Source organism: Dunckerocampus dactyliophorus, chromosome 19 (genome assembly GCF_027744805.1).
Source record: "Dunckerocampus dactyliophorus isolate RoL2022-P2 chromosome 19, RoL_Ddac_1.1, whole genome shotgun sequence".
Taxonomy (NCBI): domain Eukaryota; kingdom Metazoa; phylum Chordata; class Actinopteri; order Syngnathiformes; family Syngnathidae; genus Dunckerocampus; species Dunckerocampus dactyliophorus.
This window is the reverse complement of record NC_072837.1, coordinates 1,561,732-1,576,537: the sequence shown is the minus strand read 5'-3', so window position 1 is coordinate 1,576,537 and position 14,806 is coordinate 1,561,732. Positions and strand designations below refer to the sequence as shown.

The window sequence follows — 14,806 nt, the reverse complement described above, 5'->3', positions numbered from 1 at the left end:
GCGCTCTCCCAGACCTGGCCCACTACATAAACGGGCTGATGCAACGACTCCAGCTAGTCCCCGAACCCGCTGCCGAGTCCTAAAATCCCCCCCCACACACAAATCCTCGTTTTTTTGCTCCGTCCTCTGCGGATTTTGTTTCGTTTTTTCAGGGCGCACAACAGGTAAGCACAGCGCGATCCGCCGCCTTGTGTTGCTAGCGTGTTGTTGGCTGTGTGGCTAATGTTCTTCTTGTACACACATGTTGTACATTTCTACATGTACTCTTCTTTTGAACTATTCATGTACTATACACATACGATATCTGCTCTCTCTTTTTTTCTCATCAGATCCAGCAAGAAAACGCGAATGTTTAATGACTTGTAAAGTTTGTGTCAACTAGATAGTCGTTACAAGTGTCACTTTTACAAGCTTGTTCTGTAACGGGACTGTTAGCTTAATGACAACTTGTGTGGGAACAATGTTTACATTTGGATGTATTATTTTATGTATATATGTTTATATAGTTATTTTTGTGTTACCCCGCGTGTGAAGATAGTTATGTAACATCGCTACTGCGCCAAACTGCACTCAATTTTCACCCGTTTTTAGATTTAAACCTATACAACCAGACTTTAATCATCAGCCTTTTACATACCGTAAGGTCAGTTCTGTAGACACAGATGTAACGTGCAATTCGGCTGGATCGTCTACTTATTTATAGCAATACGCTTGGTTTTAGCGATGATTAAGTTAAAGCAGGCGGACGATGTTCACATTGATTGAATGGGTTAGTCCGCCTTTAAAACCTTATTGCTTCCCTATTGCTAACATCCGATACAAACTCCTAAAATGACTTATGCTAATTCTTTTTCACTTTCCCTCCCCCCTCCACAGTGTGCAGACACAGTTGCACCATTGACAGAAGAACTTCTCTCTGAGTAAGCATAAAGTTTTGTATTTTAAGCAATAAGGGAGAGTTTAGCAATGAATGTGAGCTTTAGCTGGCAGTGTGTGACGAAAGCTAAGGATTTGTAATATAAAAGATTGTTGGTTACTTAAAGGCTGCATTGACTAAGTGAACTGCGTGCAGGAAGTGCATGGGAATTTGAATACATCTGATAACAGTTTAATTATTACACTTCCTCAACAACACTGTCGTGTTGTTTTCAGCACAATCCTGTAAAACGCACACAAACGAGGCCAACTGTACTGAGGTTCGTGTCAGGTTGAAAAGGCCTAAATAGTAATGGCCGCACATGGAATGGGAAAAATGATGGGACTGTGTGACTTGCAAGTTCATAGGTTCAGTGTTTTCCAAATTTGTGACGCAGTTGCACTCCAGCTGCTGCATGCCGCGTTTGAATGATGCGCGTACTTCCCCTTTGTGTCTTTATTTACATGTGTCTTAGGTGAACAAGGTACAAACTGCCCCCACAGCGCCTGCCCGGGCACATCCATCGGATAGTTTTGTCGTAAACGGAATGCCGCGGCGGATTCATGGGGAATGGCTTTGACAGGCAAGGTGCTGAGAGGCTGGACGTGGGCGCGCGGGGGGTTTATTTTAAGTAGAAATGCCTTCCAGTGCGTCTGCGGGGAGCTGGAATTGCCGGCGCTGCACCGCAGTGCACAGACTGCAGACGCATTGCAGGCGAGCCAGCCAACTATGCAACAGCAAGCTCACTGATACTAACAGTGGTGTTGAGAGGGAGGGAGGGGGTATCACATTATCAGTAGGGCATTGTTGGCCCCGTAAACCTTTCCACATGTTTTGTAAAAAGTGCTTTTTTTTTTTTTGCATAACAATATTATTGAGCATTTCTGACAAATGGGGCGCACAGTCCGGTACATTGTTTCATCAGAGTCTGCCTGACATATGACGAAAGAGAGGACAAAGCATGAAGCAGCATTAAAATGACACGTTACATAATCCCAGCCATTGCTTCAACAGGCAGCATTAAATCACATTTTCTGGTCTTGGTCAATATCTTATTGTCGGGGACTGCGCACTGGATTTGTTGCGGGTGTCAACGGCGTACGTTTGAAAATGGCTTTCTTATTTAATCCACGTCTGAGCCCGAGGCATTATCCCGACATGCGGCGGGGGACAAATGGTTATAATTCAACCGAGACCACCCAAGATGCAGAAAATAGACTTTCAGAACAGGCAGGAATCAAGCCAACCATCACACAGTAACGCACAGCCCTTGTGCTTTGTGTTCGGATTTGTCTGACAAAATGTTCTCGAAACGGCGCTAACCTCCGCATGCACAGAGCGCTGTGCCGTTGCTGACAATATTGCGAAGTTCAGTCCTGCGGTGGCCTTCTGAAAGCGGCGGCCTTCTGAAAGCGGCAGCTGCTCATAGCCGAGCCAACGCTGAAAAGGTGAAATTCAGAGACAGGTCCAATTTTCTGCTAATGACTTCATCGCCCACACACACCATCGCCGTCTCCATGCCTAATGACCACAGATGACCGCAGCGCCGCATCAGAACGACGGGTGTCATGGCAGCCAAAGAAAATAGGATGAGGGCTGGCAGGAATGTCCATAATGTATATTTGGATGTTTCCTGTCCTCAAGACAAAGTCTCTGCTTTCCTCGGAGGATTGCGAAAGGCTGAAAGTCAACATGAAGATGATGGCTGAGAGCTTGGCCACGGATTTGCGAGCAAGCGTGCCTTGGCTGCTCACCGGTGGCCATCAGGAGAACATTTCGTAGGGGTGAGAGTTGCTGGCGTGTGGCCCCTGTAAGGTCCTTTTTAGTTCACAAGTAGACCCCTCAAACAACGCTGGTAAAGCGGCTGATTGCATCTTGGAAAGCGTGTATGGATTTTCCCGTCAAACGAGAGTTTGGCAGCAATAAAATGCAACTTTTGTCTCGAGTAAAGGTAAATTAGCCGACAAAATACTTTTGTCTTCTGCGTTTCATCACTAAAGCTCCACTTGTGTTGTGGTACGGTTCAATTGACTATGCGTTTTTCAACGTTTCCATTGCTCAGTGTCCCAAGGCGCAATTAGCATGCTCGATTACACGTTTGTTGCTTTTTTTTTAATGATTCAGGGTGCGTTTGCTTTTGATTCATTGCCATTGTTACACTGTCTTGCTGCTAGAATGTACAGTCGTCCCTCGCAATGTCGCGGTTTGATGATCGCTCCCTCGCTATATCGCACTTTTTCTGAAATTAATTCATGAATAAATGATCACTGTTTCATGGCAGACTGTGGTCTATTATTAGTCAAAACATGCACATGGCAACATATTGAGGCCGGCAAAATGATGATGTTCATTTTCATTTATTGTGCGATTCATTTATTGTGACATTTTTTTTTCTGAACGAGAACTCTTGTCACATTTTAATCTCGTGACATGTTGTGACACCCCTGTTACATATACTGTATATATATTGCAAGTGGTTCCGGGTGTCCAGTTTTCCTCCTTGTCTTGTGTACTTTTGTGCCTGTATGGATGCGAAAAGGGTCTTGAATTGCATTCATTATGGTTTTAAAAAAAGTCTTAAATTTGATTTGTTGAAACCCGCAGAGATCCTGTATTTGCACTATGGTTCGGTTCAACTCTGCATGCGTTTGTCAGCATTTCCATTGTGTCCCCAGTTATCGTTAGCAGCGCTCTTTCCGTGTAGCACCGGATGGTGTATTACGACAGAGTTTTATACACCGTTTTTCTTGTTTCGACACAGTCTGTGTCCAAACCAAACCAAACTACGGTGAACCAAACTGTACCGCTTACTTAAACCTTTAGTGCCCCCCTCCACCCTTTTTTCTTTAAAAAAAAAAGCGTATATAAAAGGTAATGAGAGGCCTTTGAAAGCGCCCCTGTACCCCTCCTCATTCAGCGTGGCTATAGGGGATGTGGATAATAGGGGCTGCCAGTCGTCCTGCGGGCTATTGGGAAGGAATTCCACAGCGCTGCTAATTGTTCTCAGGAATGACTCAGGAAATGGACGGAGCTGAAAGTGAGCCGAGGGTTGGCGAGCGAAGCGATTTGTGCCTTTAAAGATACATACAGGACACACTGTCTGAGTACACACACACGCGCGCGCACACACACACACACGTCCAGCTAGATTGGTTTTGGGCTGCAGCCAGCAACGGCATTGAGCACGGTCCTCTATTTCACAGCTAATACATGACATTTCTGCTACACCCCTTTGGCTCGCGTCCTCCCCGTTCGACCCCAGAGAGACTGTAGCCGCCCACACCGCCGCTGGGCCTGTGTAGGTGTCTTTGTTTGAGGTTAGCGTGCGCCCAAAAGGCACGGCACGGGCTTTTCTGCTCGGCTGCAAAAGCACAGTAACACCGTTGCATCATCAAACGCTGACCGCTAAAACCTCGCTGGCTGGCAGGAAAAGCAAATACCCATCTTTATGAAAACAGGTTCAATCATTTGACACGCGTTTGGAGTTGATTGGCACACCACAGAGCGCTTTGTGTCTTAAGAGACGAAAGGGGAATTCTGAGACTCGCGTGGCAGTTTGAAAAGCAGAACAGAAGAAATATGAAAGGCGTTAAAGTGAAAAGCCGGGAGTTACAGCTGGAGTTATTATGCACTGCATTTTACAACATTACAATAACTCTTGCCGAATGGCACATAACTCACTTGTCGTAATTGGCAGCTATCTGAACACATGATCTGATGCAATGTTTGCGTACACCGCATGTATTTCCATGCATTTGGCCTCAATTTGGGCCATCCTTGCAGTCGGAATCTAATCTTTTTCAGGCTTTTGTGTTTGGGTAGAATGGAAACTACGTCAATGTTTCCACATGACATTGAGAAATGAGACATGCATGGGAGTCTGATTTCCATATACACACACACACACACACACAAAATATGATGGCTAGTGTGTCATCCTCCATCATACAGTGGAACTTGACACAATCTGTTCTGGAACGCGGGCTCATGCTTGATTTGTTCAGATATTGAAACAATTCTTCCCATAATCCGTTCCACCGGCAATCATATCATTACTAACTGTTTTTAAGAAAAATTAATATTATTATTGGTCATACAGGTGTAAAAAGAAGCTAACGACTATTGCTACTAAGACAAAAACAATTTGGCGATGAAGGCAAATGCACCTCCCATCTCAATTTTGAACATTCTTAATTGCCATGTGTAAAAAGAAGTTAACCACTGTTGATATTGACGTAAAAACAGTGCAAGGCTCAAGTGTTAGCTATTAAGGATGAAGGCAAAGCTGAAATGAGCCTCTTAATTGTCATAGGAGTGCAAAAAGAAGTTGAACTGCTGTAAAAACAACAAAACACGGTTCCTGTGCTGAACTCCCCAGTGTTGTTTTTGGCAACCAGTTTACTTTTAGGCTTAGTCTAGCGTAGCTTAGTCAGTTTTATCCAGCCATCCATGGTCTATGCCGTTTGTCCTCATTAGGGTCACGGGGGTATGCTGGAGCCTATTCCAGCTGGCTTCGGGCGAGAGGCGGGGTACACCCTGGACCGGTGGCCAGCCAATCACAGGGCACCTATAGACAACCAATCATTCACGCTCACATTCATACCGATGGACAATTTAGAGTCACCAGTCAGAGAAGATGCAAACTCCACAGAGATGCCCAAGCAGAGATTCGAACCCACGTCTTCCCGATCTCCTGACTGTGTGGCCAACATGCTAACTACCATGTGGCCTTTGTCAGTTTTAGTACAAACAAAATAAATCCAAAATATAATTTATTTATGTCAGTAAGTATTGGAAATTTGATGAGGAAAAAAACCAATAACTCTCTGTATACAAAATACACCTGTAAAAGTCAGCAGGTGTGACATAAAAAAGACAAAATTAAGTGACAGAAGACATTTCTAAACATGTTTGTTTCGCTTTTTGTGCTTCTTGCTCACTCCCCATTGCACCACCACAGATAGATTGCAGTCCTGCAGGAAAACATTGGGCTGTAAAAAAATAAGTGCATTTTATTCCTCTTGCTACCATATGGTGCTATGCCTTCCCTTTCAGTCTGCCTTTTTGCAAAACGAAAAGTCCTCGGCGCACGCCATTCCTACGCCCCTCCCGGGAGTTTGCACTGAGAGGCAATTTTGTCTAAGAAAGATTTTTACCAGAGCTTGTCTTGTTCTTTTCCCCCTCTGCAGAAAAAACAACAGGCGGCTGCCAAGCGCAGTGTAAATGGGAGTACACATGAAAAAGTGGACGAGAGGGAGAAGTCCCTAAAGAGGGGAAGCGAGGGGAGGAATTAAATAATAAAATGCATCATTGGAGTCTGGCTCGGCACTCTTAACTTGTCCTTGGAGCGAATTAATCATGCTGGCCAAAAGAAGAGGTCCCCAAAAAAATATGGAGTTGAACTACCGGCACAGGTGTACCGTCACGTGTCTGGATTAGTAATGCAGGACGCTCCATGGAGAAAATAAAAGTGCACAAATGCATGTCAGGCAGCCATCTTTCAGCCTGCATGCACGTCACAGTCAGTCTCCTCTCTGCTTGGCAGTTAATTCCCGTCCAACTGTAAAAACACTTTTGAGACCAGCCCGTAAGCTGGGTGGAGTACATTAGAATAGAGTTACATAACCCTTCCTCTATGGCTTTTGGAATAGAAAAAAAATAATCAGTATAACTTCCAATCCATCCTCGTCCGTCAGCTCGTCACCCGGCAGCACGGTCAGCTGTTAGAGCACAATGCACGCCTTTGTTGCTCCCATCTGAGGGGGGGCTTTGTTTGCCTCCCTGTGCAACCTGTCCTGGCTCAGATCTGTCCCAAAGCTGGGAGGTGGGGTGTCAAGTGGGGAATTTAACACTGGTAGCGTCCTCACGGGTGTGACTCGCAGTCTTTGCTGTTTGTTTTGGAAGGTTGTACAAAATAACGGTAAATTTGCAAAAATTCCATGTATAGTTTGTGGCGGCAGCTATGACGAAGTCGTCGCAGCAAAGCGTCATTTCCGGAAGTGACACGAGACAAGCATAGCGGTGTACGATACAGAGGATGTTTAAAAGGTCGCGTTGTTTAAAAGACGCACTGTCAACCGATACCTGGTGCATGTCTCCACAATCCAGTCATCTAAGGATTTACGACGGATTCTTATGGATCCAGGAGGCTGCTACCAATCTCTCGCTTTGTCATCGGTTTATCGTTCACAACCCTACCTTAGATGTTCCTTGACTCGACTTCTGGAGGAATTAGATAGTCCGAAAATGCTTGTGTGTTCTGTACTCACATGAGGTTGAAAGGAAGGACAGCATGTCGTCATGCATCAGCAACATGTGTTTCCCATCTCCTCTGCAGCTTTAAGATGTCTTCATTCTCCACCCTCCACATGAAATAAGTTAAAAAGAGAGTGGCGGTGGCAGGGTTTGCATTTTTAATACTGCAAAAGTGATCCAAAGAGCCACTTGGCATGCCAGAAGCATGTGTACCTGTCAAAACTTTGGTTTCGCGGCCATTAAATGATCTCATGCAGAAACCAGCTGTTATAGAGATGTTAGATGACAAGAAGACACAAGATGGTGAGGTCAGCGGCCAAGTGGACACTGTCGAAATAAGAGCAAAAACATGATGTCACTATGAGGCGGTTGCAAGCCCAGATACCTGCTGAATGTCTAAACACACCTTCTCTCCTCTGTGTCTCGTAGCGGCGGGGGTGGCCGGGTTGGACATGATGCCAGGACAGATACCGGACCCTTCGCTGGCGGCGGGCTCCCTGCCCAGCCTGGGCCCACTGGCGGGCATCTCGGCCACCACGCTCACCGACCAGCTGAAACTGGCAGACTTCCACCAGCTGGGCGCCATGTTCTCGCCGCTGCACTTCCTGGGGCGGCTGGGGAAGAGGCCGCTCGCCATCAAGACGGAGGTGAGCAGGGAAGAGAGAAAGAGGAAGCGGCGCCAGAGATGTTTGCCTAATAAGCACAGACAAAACAAAATCCAATGTTCATACAGAGGTGTCCAAAATGGGGTCTGAGGGCCATTTTTGGCACATAGCTCTTTTTTTTTTTTTTTTTTTTTTTTTTTTATGAATCGTCCCGAGGCATACTCGAAATATAAAATGAATTTATTATTAACTCAATACCAAAGACGAATTTATACATTTTTATTAACCCGAACGCCCGATTCCAAAAATGTATCTATACGTCTTTCACGTTTTTTTGCACACTAATAGATGTCACTTTTAGAGCCCTTTTAAGCCATAAAAAGTGCATTTGAAAAGAGCTCGGCATGGATCATTTGCACGTACTAACACACTCGACAGCACGGAGGAAGTGGAAGAGAGTGGAGGGTGTAGCATGCTGCAGGTTACGAATTGTAGGGACATTTTAACGCATGCACACGCACAGTTTAGTTCCAAATGTGAAAATTATAAATAGTTCTTGGTGTTATATTTGTAAATACATTTTTAAAATGTAAAACAACCCCTTTTTTGTGTTGTTTATGTTTGTATAGTTGTTAAGATATTTGAGCTGTCACAAAAACAAAACATATGTGTCAAAGTTTTGCTTGAAATGTATCTTTTCACAAAAAGGTGTTTTTTCGTTGGGAACCGATATTTTCCTGAAACTTACCTGTGTTCTACTGCTGATTCCTAATGAACAGAAAAAGGTAGAAACAATTTTTTTTCTGAGGAAAGACGAGACTCTAATCTTTCTTTTGGTGGGTTTATAAAGCCATAGAACACAGTCCAAAATGGCCGCTACTGAAGGGGTTGTCTTTTGAAAAATGGCTGGAATTGAAAGAGTTAATGAGATTTGAGATATTACACTAACTTGCTTTGTTAGCTGTAACACAAGCTAAGATGTGGATGTTTTGGTAAGATAGCTTAGCATACATTGACCTACATTGGTTTGCTTTTAACGTCTTCAATGGAAAAAAATGTATCATCCTTCAGTGTTTCTGCAAGAATGACTCGATGCTGCGTTACTCATATGTTTTGGTTTGAGGTTTGCACAATGAGCGCCAATCATGCCGTTATCTTTTATTGCTATGCAGATGGACGAAGATGAAGAGAGGAGGAAACGAAGGCGAGAAAAAAACAAAGTAGCAGCAGCGCGATGCCGAAACAAGAAGAAGGAGCGAACAGACTTCCTCCAAAGGGTGAGTTCCTCACGCAGCACTGCATACTGATGGGACTCCACCGCAGCAGCTGAGCTAAAACATTTAGTCAGCACAACCCGAGATGAGCAACGTGCACCAAGTCAACTTCTATCTTATCCTTCCAGGAATCGGAACGCCTGGAAATGGTGAACTCGGAGCTGAAGGCCCAGATCGAGGAGCTCCGCCTGGAGAGGCAGCAGCTCATGGTGATGCTCAACCTCCACCGGCCCACCTGCATCGTGAGGACCGACAGCGTCAAAACCCCCGACAGCGAGGCCAACCCGCTGCTGGAGCAGCTGTCCTCCGACGCCAAATGAAAGCAGCCAGGGACGGGAGGGGGAAAGCGCACCGAGTTATCCCCGAGTGCCATTTTACATTTCTAAGCAAGCACTTGAGCTCCATGCTGGACACTTTTTGGAGACTCTGCCCAAAGACCTACTGCTACACGAGCTGGCTCTGTCCATGACAAGACTGGAAATACCCCCGTTTCATCTCCAGTTTCTACGCCTTGTTGTTGTTGTTGTTGTTGTTGACACCTGCTGTGCCTCGTCACGACTACAAACCAGCTACCAAAAGGGACCAATGGACAGACTGCAAATGACGCTTACATCATCATGGTGCTCTGCTAATAAAGGCCTGAGCAGACTGTACGCCATCGCCTGTTTTCCTTTGTATGCTAGTTGAATATACAGGTGTAGTGTCAGGATACTCAAGTACACCGGACTTCTGAGAGTTTGTGTAGGCTGCCTGGAAACAATGGCAGTTTGCGGTTGATCCGACTTGTGGGACGCTGGCGTCATGAAATAGCACATATACGCAAAAAAAAAGTGTTTACACCCATGTTGTTTGTCCATTATTCTACTTGTTTTATACGGCTTTGTACACATAAACATGTAAAAATGAAATGTCAATCACTTGATGTGATTTATTCAAACTAGAGTGTGTCTCCTGTCATGTTGCGCTGTCAAACAGCTGTGAAAACGTTTCTTTTTCTATTTTCAGCTGAGCAGTATTTCAATGTCTGGACATGTATCTGCCTTGTATGACTCTGTTACCCCCACCCCCCAAGTAGATTAAAGTCTATTTTCTAACGACTCGAGCGAAGGTTTCTATTATTTTATCACCCTTGTGAAAGGTGTGAAGACAAAACTAACTTATGGATATTTTATTACATTGTAAAGATCACAAGAAACCTTGCACAATCGAGGCCAAATAACGGCACAAGATCAAACAAAGTCATTAAGTTAAGGCTGAAGGATAAAACCTGATCAAATTTTAATGTCATTTAACAGGGATGCTAAACTACTGCACACTGCTTCCACAATACACCAGCTAAGACGGGGGTGTCCAAAGTGCAGCCCGCGGCACATTTGAACAATATAGTTTAACAAGGAAAAAAATGGGAAAATCAGCAGTTCTTTTACAAGAATAAGGTCAAAATCTTGAGAGAAAACAGTCAGAGTCTAACAAGAAAATATTACAAGAATAACACTGTAATATAAACAGGAAAAATAACATTTTTTAGTAGCATAATGTTGAAATATTCAAGAAAAAAAGACATTCAGTTGTAATATTATGAGAAACAAAGCAAAATAAAGTTGTCATTTTTGGAAAATTAGGTTGTGGAAGGAGCATAATGTTGAAATATTAAAGAAAAAAACACATCAAGTTGTAGTATCATGACAAACAAAACAAAACTATGTTGTAATTTTTTGGAAAATTAGGTTTGGGGAAAGTTATATTACGGGAATAAAGTCAAAATATTATGGGAAGAAAGTTTAAATATTTGGAAAATTAAAAAAAGCAAAAATGGTGGAGAAGTTGATACTCATTTTTCACCAATATCACAAAGCTGAGATGAAATATATAACTTCTTAGCATATCTACATGAGTTGCTTTACAAAATATCCAAGCGGCAAAGCTGCTGCATGCCTTCATTTTTCACTATGTGGCCCTCGCTGGAAAAAGATACAAAGAGCTACTATTTCCGTGGCACAAGGCGCCATCTTCTGGATACTTTGTGAACTACCAATTCTGCTTCAAATCCGAACGGTGTCCCGTAACTTCGGGTAAAAGGTACACCTAAACAGCATTTTTAGTGCAATTTATGACGCCAGAAACACCCTCTCTTCTTTGTGGGCGAATGTGTAACTCTGTGACACCCGCCATAAGGGTAAGCATAAGAAAGCTTACTTATAATAATAAAGAACAGAATGGAGGGCCTTGGTTTGATTCTATCAGGTGTGTGAACAGACATTGGGAACAGCGCTATTAATGCAAGGGTGTCCAAAGTGTGGCTACGGGCGCAGTTTTTTTAATCGACCCTCGGCATGTTCTAACAAATACGATTAAACAATGATTAACTCATTCAATCCTAGCCATCTTTCAAAAGCCAACCCCTTCAGTAGCGGCCATTTTAGACGATTTTGGCACAGAATATTGTGCTGTATGGCTATATAAACATGGAACCTACCAAAACAAAGATTAGACTCATATTTAATCAGAAAAAAAGTTAGTTTCTACCTTTTTCTGTTCTTTAGTAATCAGCAGAAAGAAAAACGTCTTTTTGTGAGAAAGATACATTTCTAACATAACTTTCACTTTGACACAAATATATACCATTACATAAAAAAAGGTTATTTTACATCAAAACAATTTCTTTAGAAATATCAGCATGAACTATTTACAATTTTCACATTTAGAACTGTGCGTGCATGTGCACGCGCATGTGCATGCCTTAAAATTCTCCTACGATGCATAACCTTCTGCACGCTACACCCTATGTCTACGTGCTACACTCCTCCACTTCCTCCTTGCTTTCGAGCGTGTTTTTACATGCCAACTGCTGCCACCTTGTGGCCGTTTTTATGACTTAAAACTGCTCTGAAAGTGACATGTGTTGGTGTGCAGCTGCATCATCACCTTTTTGCCTCTTGTGCAAATAACGTAAAAGGTTTTTAAAAACGTATAAATACGTCTTTGACATGATTGTTTTGGGTTTGGCGCACCTGCGCAGTGTGAAGGAAAGGAAAGTGGGCGGGAGATGCTCACAAAAGGCTGCATGCTGCAATAGTACGCATCACAGGTGATCGGCGCTGAAAGCCATTTATCGGCATATGCCGATCGCGTGCTTTTCACGGAAAACGTTGGCCGATTGATGGGAGCATCCCTAGTTTTGTGTAAACATTTTTGTCTTTCTGGTACAGATTAATTGGATTTACATAATTTCTTATGGAAAAATGTTATTTCGTTAGCGTTCGGGGAGGCAGGCCTTCTGGAACGATTTAATGGCGCTAACCAAAGTTCCACTGTATTTGTATTTTTTGACAATTTTATTTATTGGATAATTACCCATTTTTTCCTTTCATTTCAAGAACTATTAAGGCTGTTTACACAAAAGCTAAGCAGTTTTGTTCTCTTATTATACCGCAAATGAAGTGCACCAAGACCTGGTTACACCGAGCTACGTCCCAGACGGTGATAATGGTGTACGGTTGTACCCCTAGGGTCTGGGGTGCGGTGAGAAGCACTGTCATCCGGGAGAAAGTCGGAGCAGAACCTCCGCTCCTTTGCCCGCTACGAGGCCTCAGGGAAGCCAAAATGTCTACCGAAAAATGTGTTTTTGGGGGAGCAGGGGGAGCTCCAAGCATTGTAGATTCTCTAAAGGGAGACTCACTGTGCCACACTTTGAAAACCTCTGTACTAGACAGGCCTCAGTTGAAATAACATTGATATAATTGTCTTATTTAAAAGATTAGGGGAGAGAAAAAGAATAATTTAGGTAAATGATCTCTCTGATGTGGCCTAATGGAAACAAACAGCCAAGCAGCCAGTGTGTAAAGGGCCTTCTTTCATGTGAACAAACACAAAGATGTCTTTTCGGGGCGGTTCATTGGAAATTCACAGATTTGGCCAAATTTTGAAACAAAAAACCTGCCGAGAACCCTTGAGATTTCTATGCTCCCACTGACACACGCCGCCCATTATTATGATCTTGGAAGCGCTAATGGAATCTTGAGTGGTAATACAAGTAAATAATGAAATTAAAAGGAACCCTTGTACCATTGTGTGCCCTATTCAGGCCCATTAGGAGCTCCGGTATTCTCATGCTAATCTCACATTCGCCTTTTTTGTGTCCACTTAATGAATTCTGTGTTTTTGCTTCCAAACCGTGTTGCTCAGACATTCGTGGAGGTGCTGGCACAGAAACAAAGACGTATTTTATGGGGGTCCTCATTGTTGTAATTATTAAAGTAAACACAAATACTGGAGGGGTGTTGACACACAGCTGCACACACTCGAGGCTGTGTTTGTACGGTGGCAGAAAGGACCAAGCAACCCTCAAGACTTTGTCCAAAAATAAAAGATCTCATTATTTGGCGCTTCTCAAGAGCGAGGCAGCAGCGCGGGATAATAAGCTTTGAAGACTCCCAATTTCATCTGCTGGGGAGATTTTGGCACAAGATAAAATGCTTTGCCTCTGCCAAAATGTGGCATGATTAAAATGGACAGCAGCACTATTTGACACTTTTTTGCTTTTAATCATCTAACAGTACTGCATTTGGGTGTTCAGGACATAAAACCCTTTTATGTGTCAAACTGTGCTGCCAAATTGTACCTACAACTTAAAGTTAAAACCCACATGAGAACATTTTGGTCCAATTTGTTGGTCCAATCGTGTGTTGACATTCAAATACGTGAGTGCTGAGGTGAAACGGCCTCCATGTGAACACAGTGAGCTGCACGAAATGTGGGTGTCACGAGATTTCGTGTCACAAGATCTTGCAAGATTAAAATGTGACGAGATTTCTCGTTGAGAAAAAAAACTATCTTGATATAATAAATGGACAAAACATTAAAATGAACTCAATAATTTTGCCAGCCTCAATATATTGCCATGTGCATGCCTGTCTGTTTTCCGGTGCATTGCTTCATAGGGCAACGGGAAACGGTGAGAGCTCGTCATATAGTCACATAGTCATATAGTCACATTGTCTCTGTAGGGGAGGCGGAGCTGCTCGCATACACACACAGTAAAAGAGTGATGGTCCGTGAGGAGCAACACAAGGTACTGTAGTAGAAATTAGGAGGGAAAAAGATGCTTGAAAACCCAAATGGCATAGCTCCCGTGTGGGAATAGTGAGGGAAGGAGCCCATCAACACGAACAAGCCAGTATGCCAAATTTATTCGAAAGTGGTAGCAACGTAAAAGGCAACCATATGAACTTGCCCACCTCAAACATATACATCCGACCCAGTTTTCCCATCTGGGAAAAAAAGTCAGAACTTCTTCCAAACCTAATTTCCAAAAATTCCAACTTTATTCTTTGTTACTAATATTGTGAAAATATTTGCTTTCTGCATTGTTTGCAAAAATTATTTATGACGTTATTTAATTTCTACTTTAGTCTTATAAAATTGCTTCCCTCCACCCCCCAATTTTCATTATTTTTTTGGTTTACTTGTATTTTTTTTTAATGTGCTGAGTGATGATAATCTGCCATGGGCCGCAAATGGCCCCCGGGCCCCACTTTTGGACACCCCTGCACTATACAGTGGGAGTTTCATTAGCTGAAACCACGGCATGGTGTACGGTGCCGATGCTTACATATGAACAAAAACTCTCACTTCAAGAACATGGTGGTCTATTTGAACATTGTCCTTGAATGACCTACCTGAGTGAGCTAGCGGCTGCTAGGCGTACCTGGCTTGACAACATGATGCCGGATGTCTCCACTTCTTGCCAGAGGAGG

At 43.4% G+C, this 14,806-nt stretch overlaps 1 protein-coding gene across 1 annotated transcript; it reads left to right on the top strand.

The window, feature by feature from the left end:
• Positions 1 to 10,152, top strand: LOC129171901 (jun dimerization protein 2-like). Its single transcript, XM_054760992.1, has 5 exons — positions 1 to 164; positions 877 to 920; positions 7,601 to 7,818; positions 8,949 to 9,053; positions 9,179 to 10,152. The coding sequence occupies exons 3-5, from the start codon at positions 7,624 to 7,626 to the stop codon at positions 9,368 to 9,370; spliced, it is 492 nt and encodes a 163-aa protein (XP_054616967.1). The 5' UTR covers positions 1 to 164; positions 877 to 920; positions 7,601 to 7,623; the 3' UTR covers positions 9,371 to 10,152.
• Positions 10,153 to 14,806: the final 4,654 nt, after the last annotated feature.

Excerpts from the sequence above, each read along its gene's own strand:
- LOC129171901 (XM_054760992.1), top strand. The coding sequence starts at position 7,624 with ATGATGCCAGGACAGATACCGGACCCTTCGCTGGCGGCGGGCTCCCTG. Across the intron at positions 7,819-8,948 it reads CGCTCGCCATCAAGACGGAG|ATGGACGAAGATGAAGAGAG; the intron begins GTGAGCAGGGAA and ends ATTGCTATGCAG. Across the intron at positions 9,054-9,178 it reads GAACAGACTTCCTCCAAAGG|GAATCGGAACGCCTGGAAAT; the intron begins GTGAGTTCCTCA and ends TTATCCTTCCAG.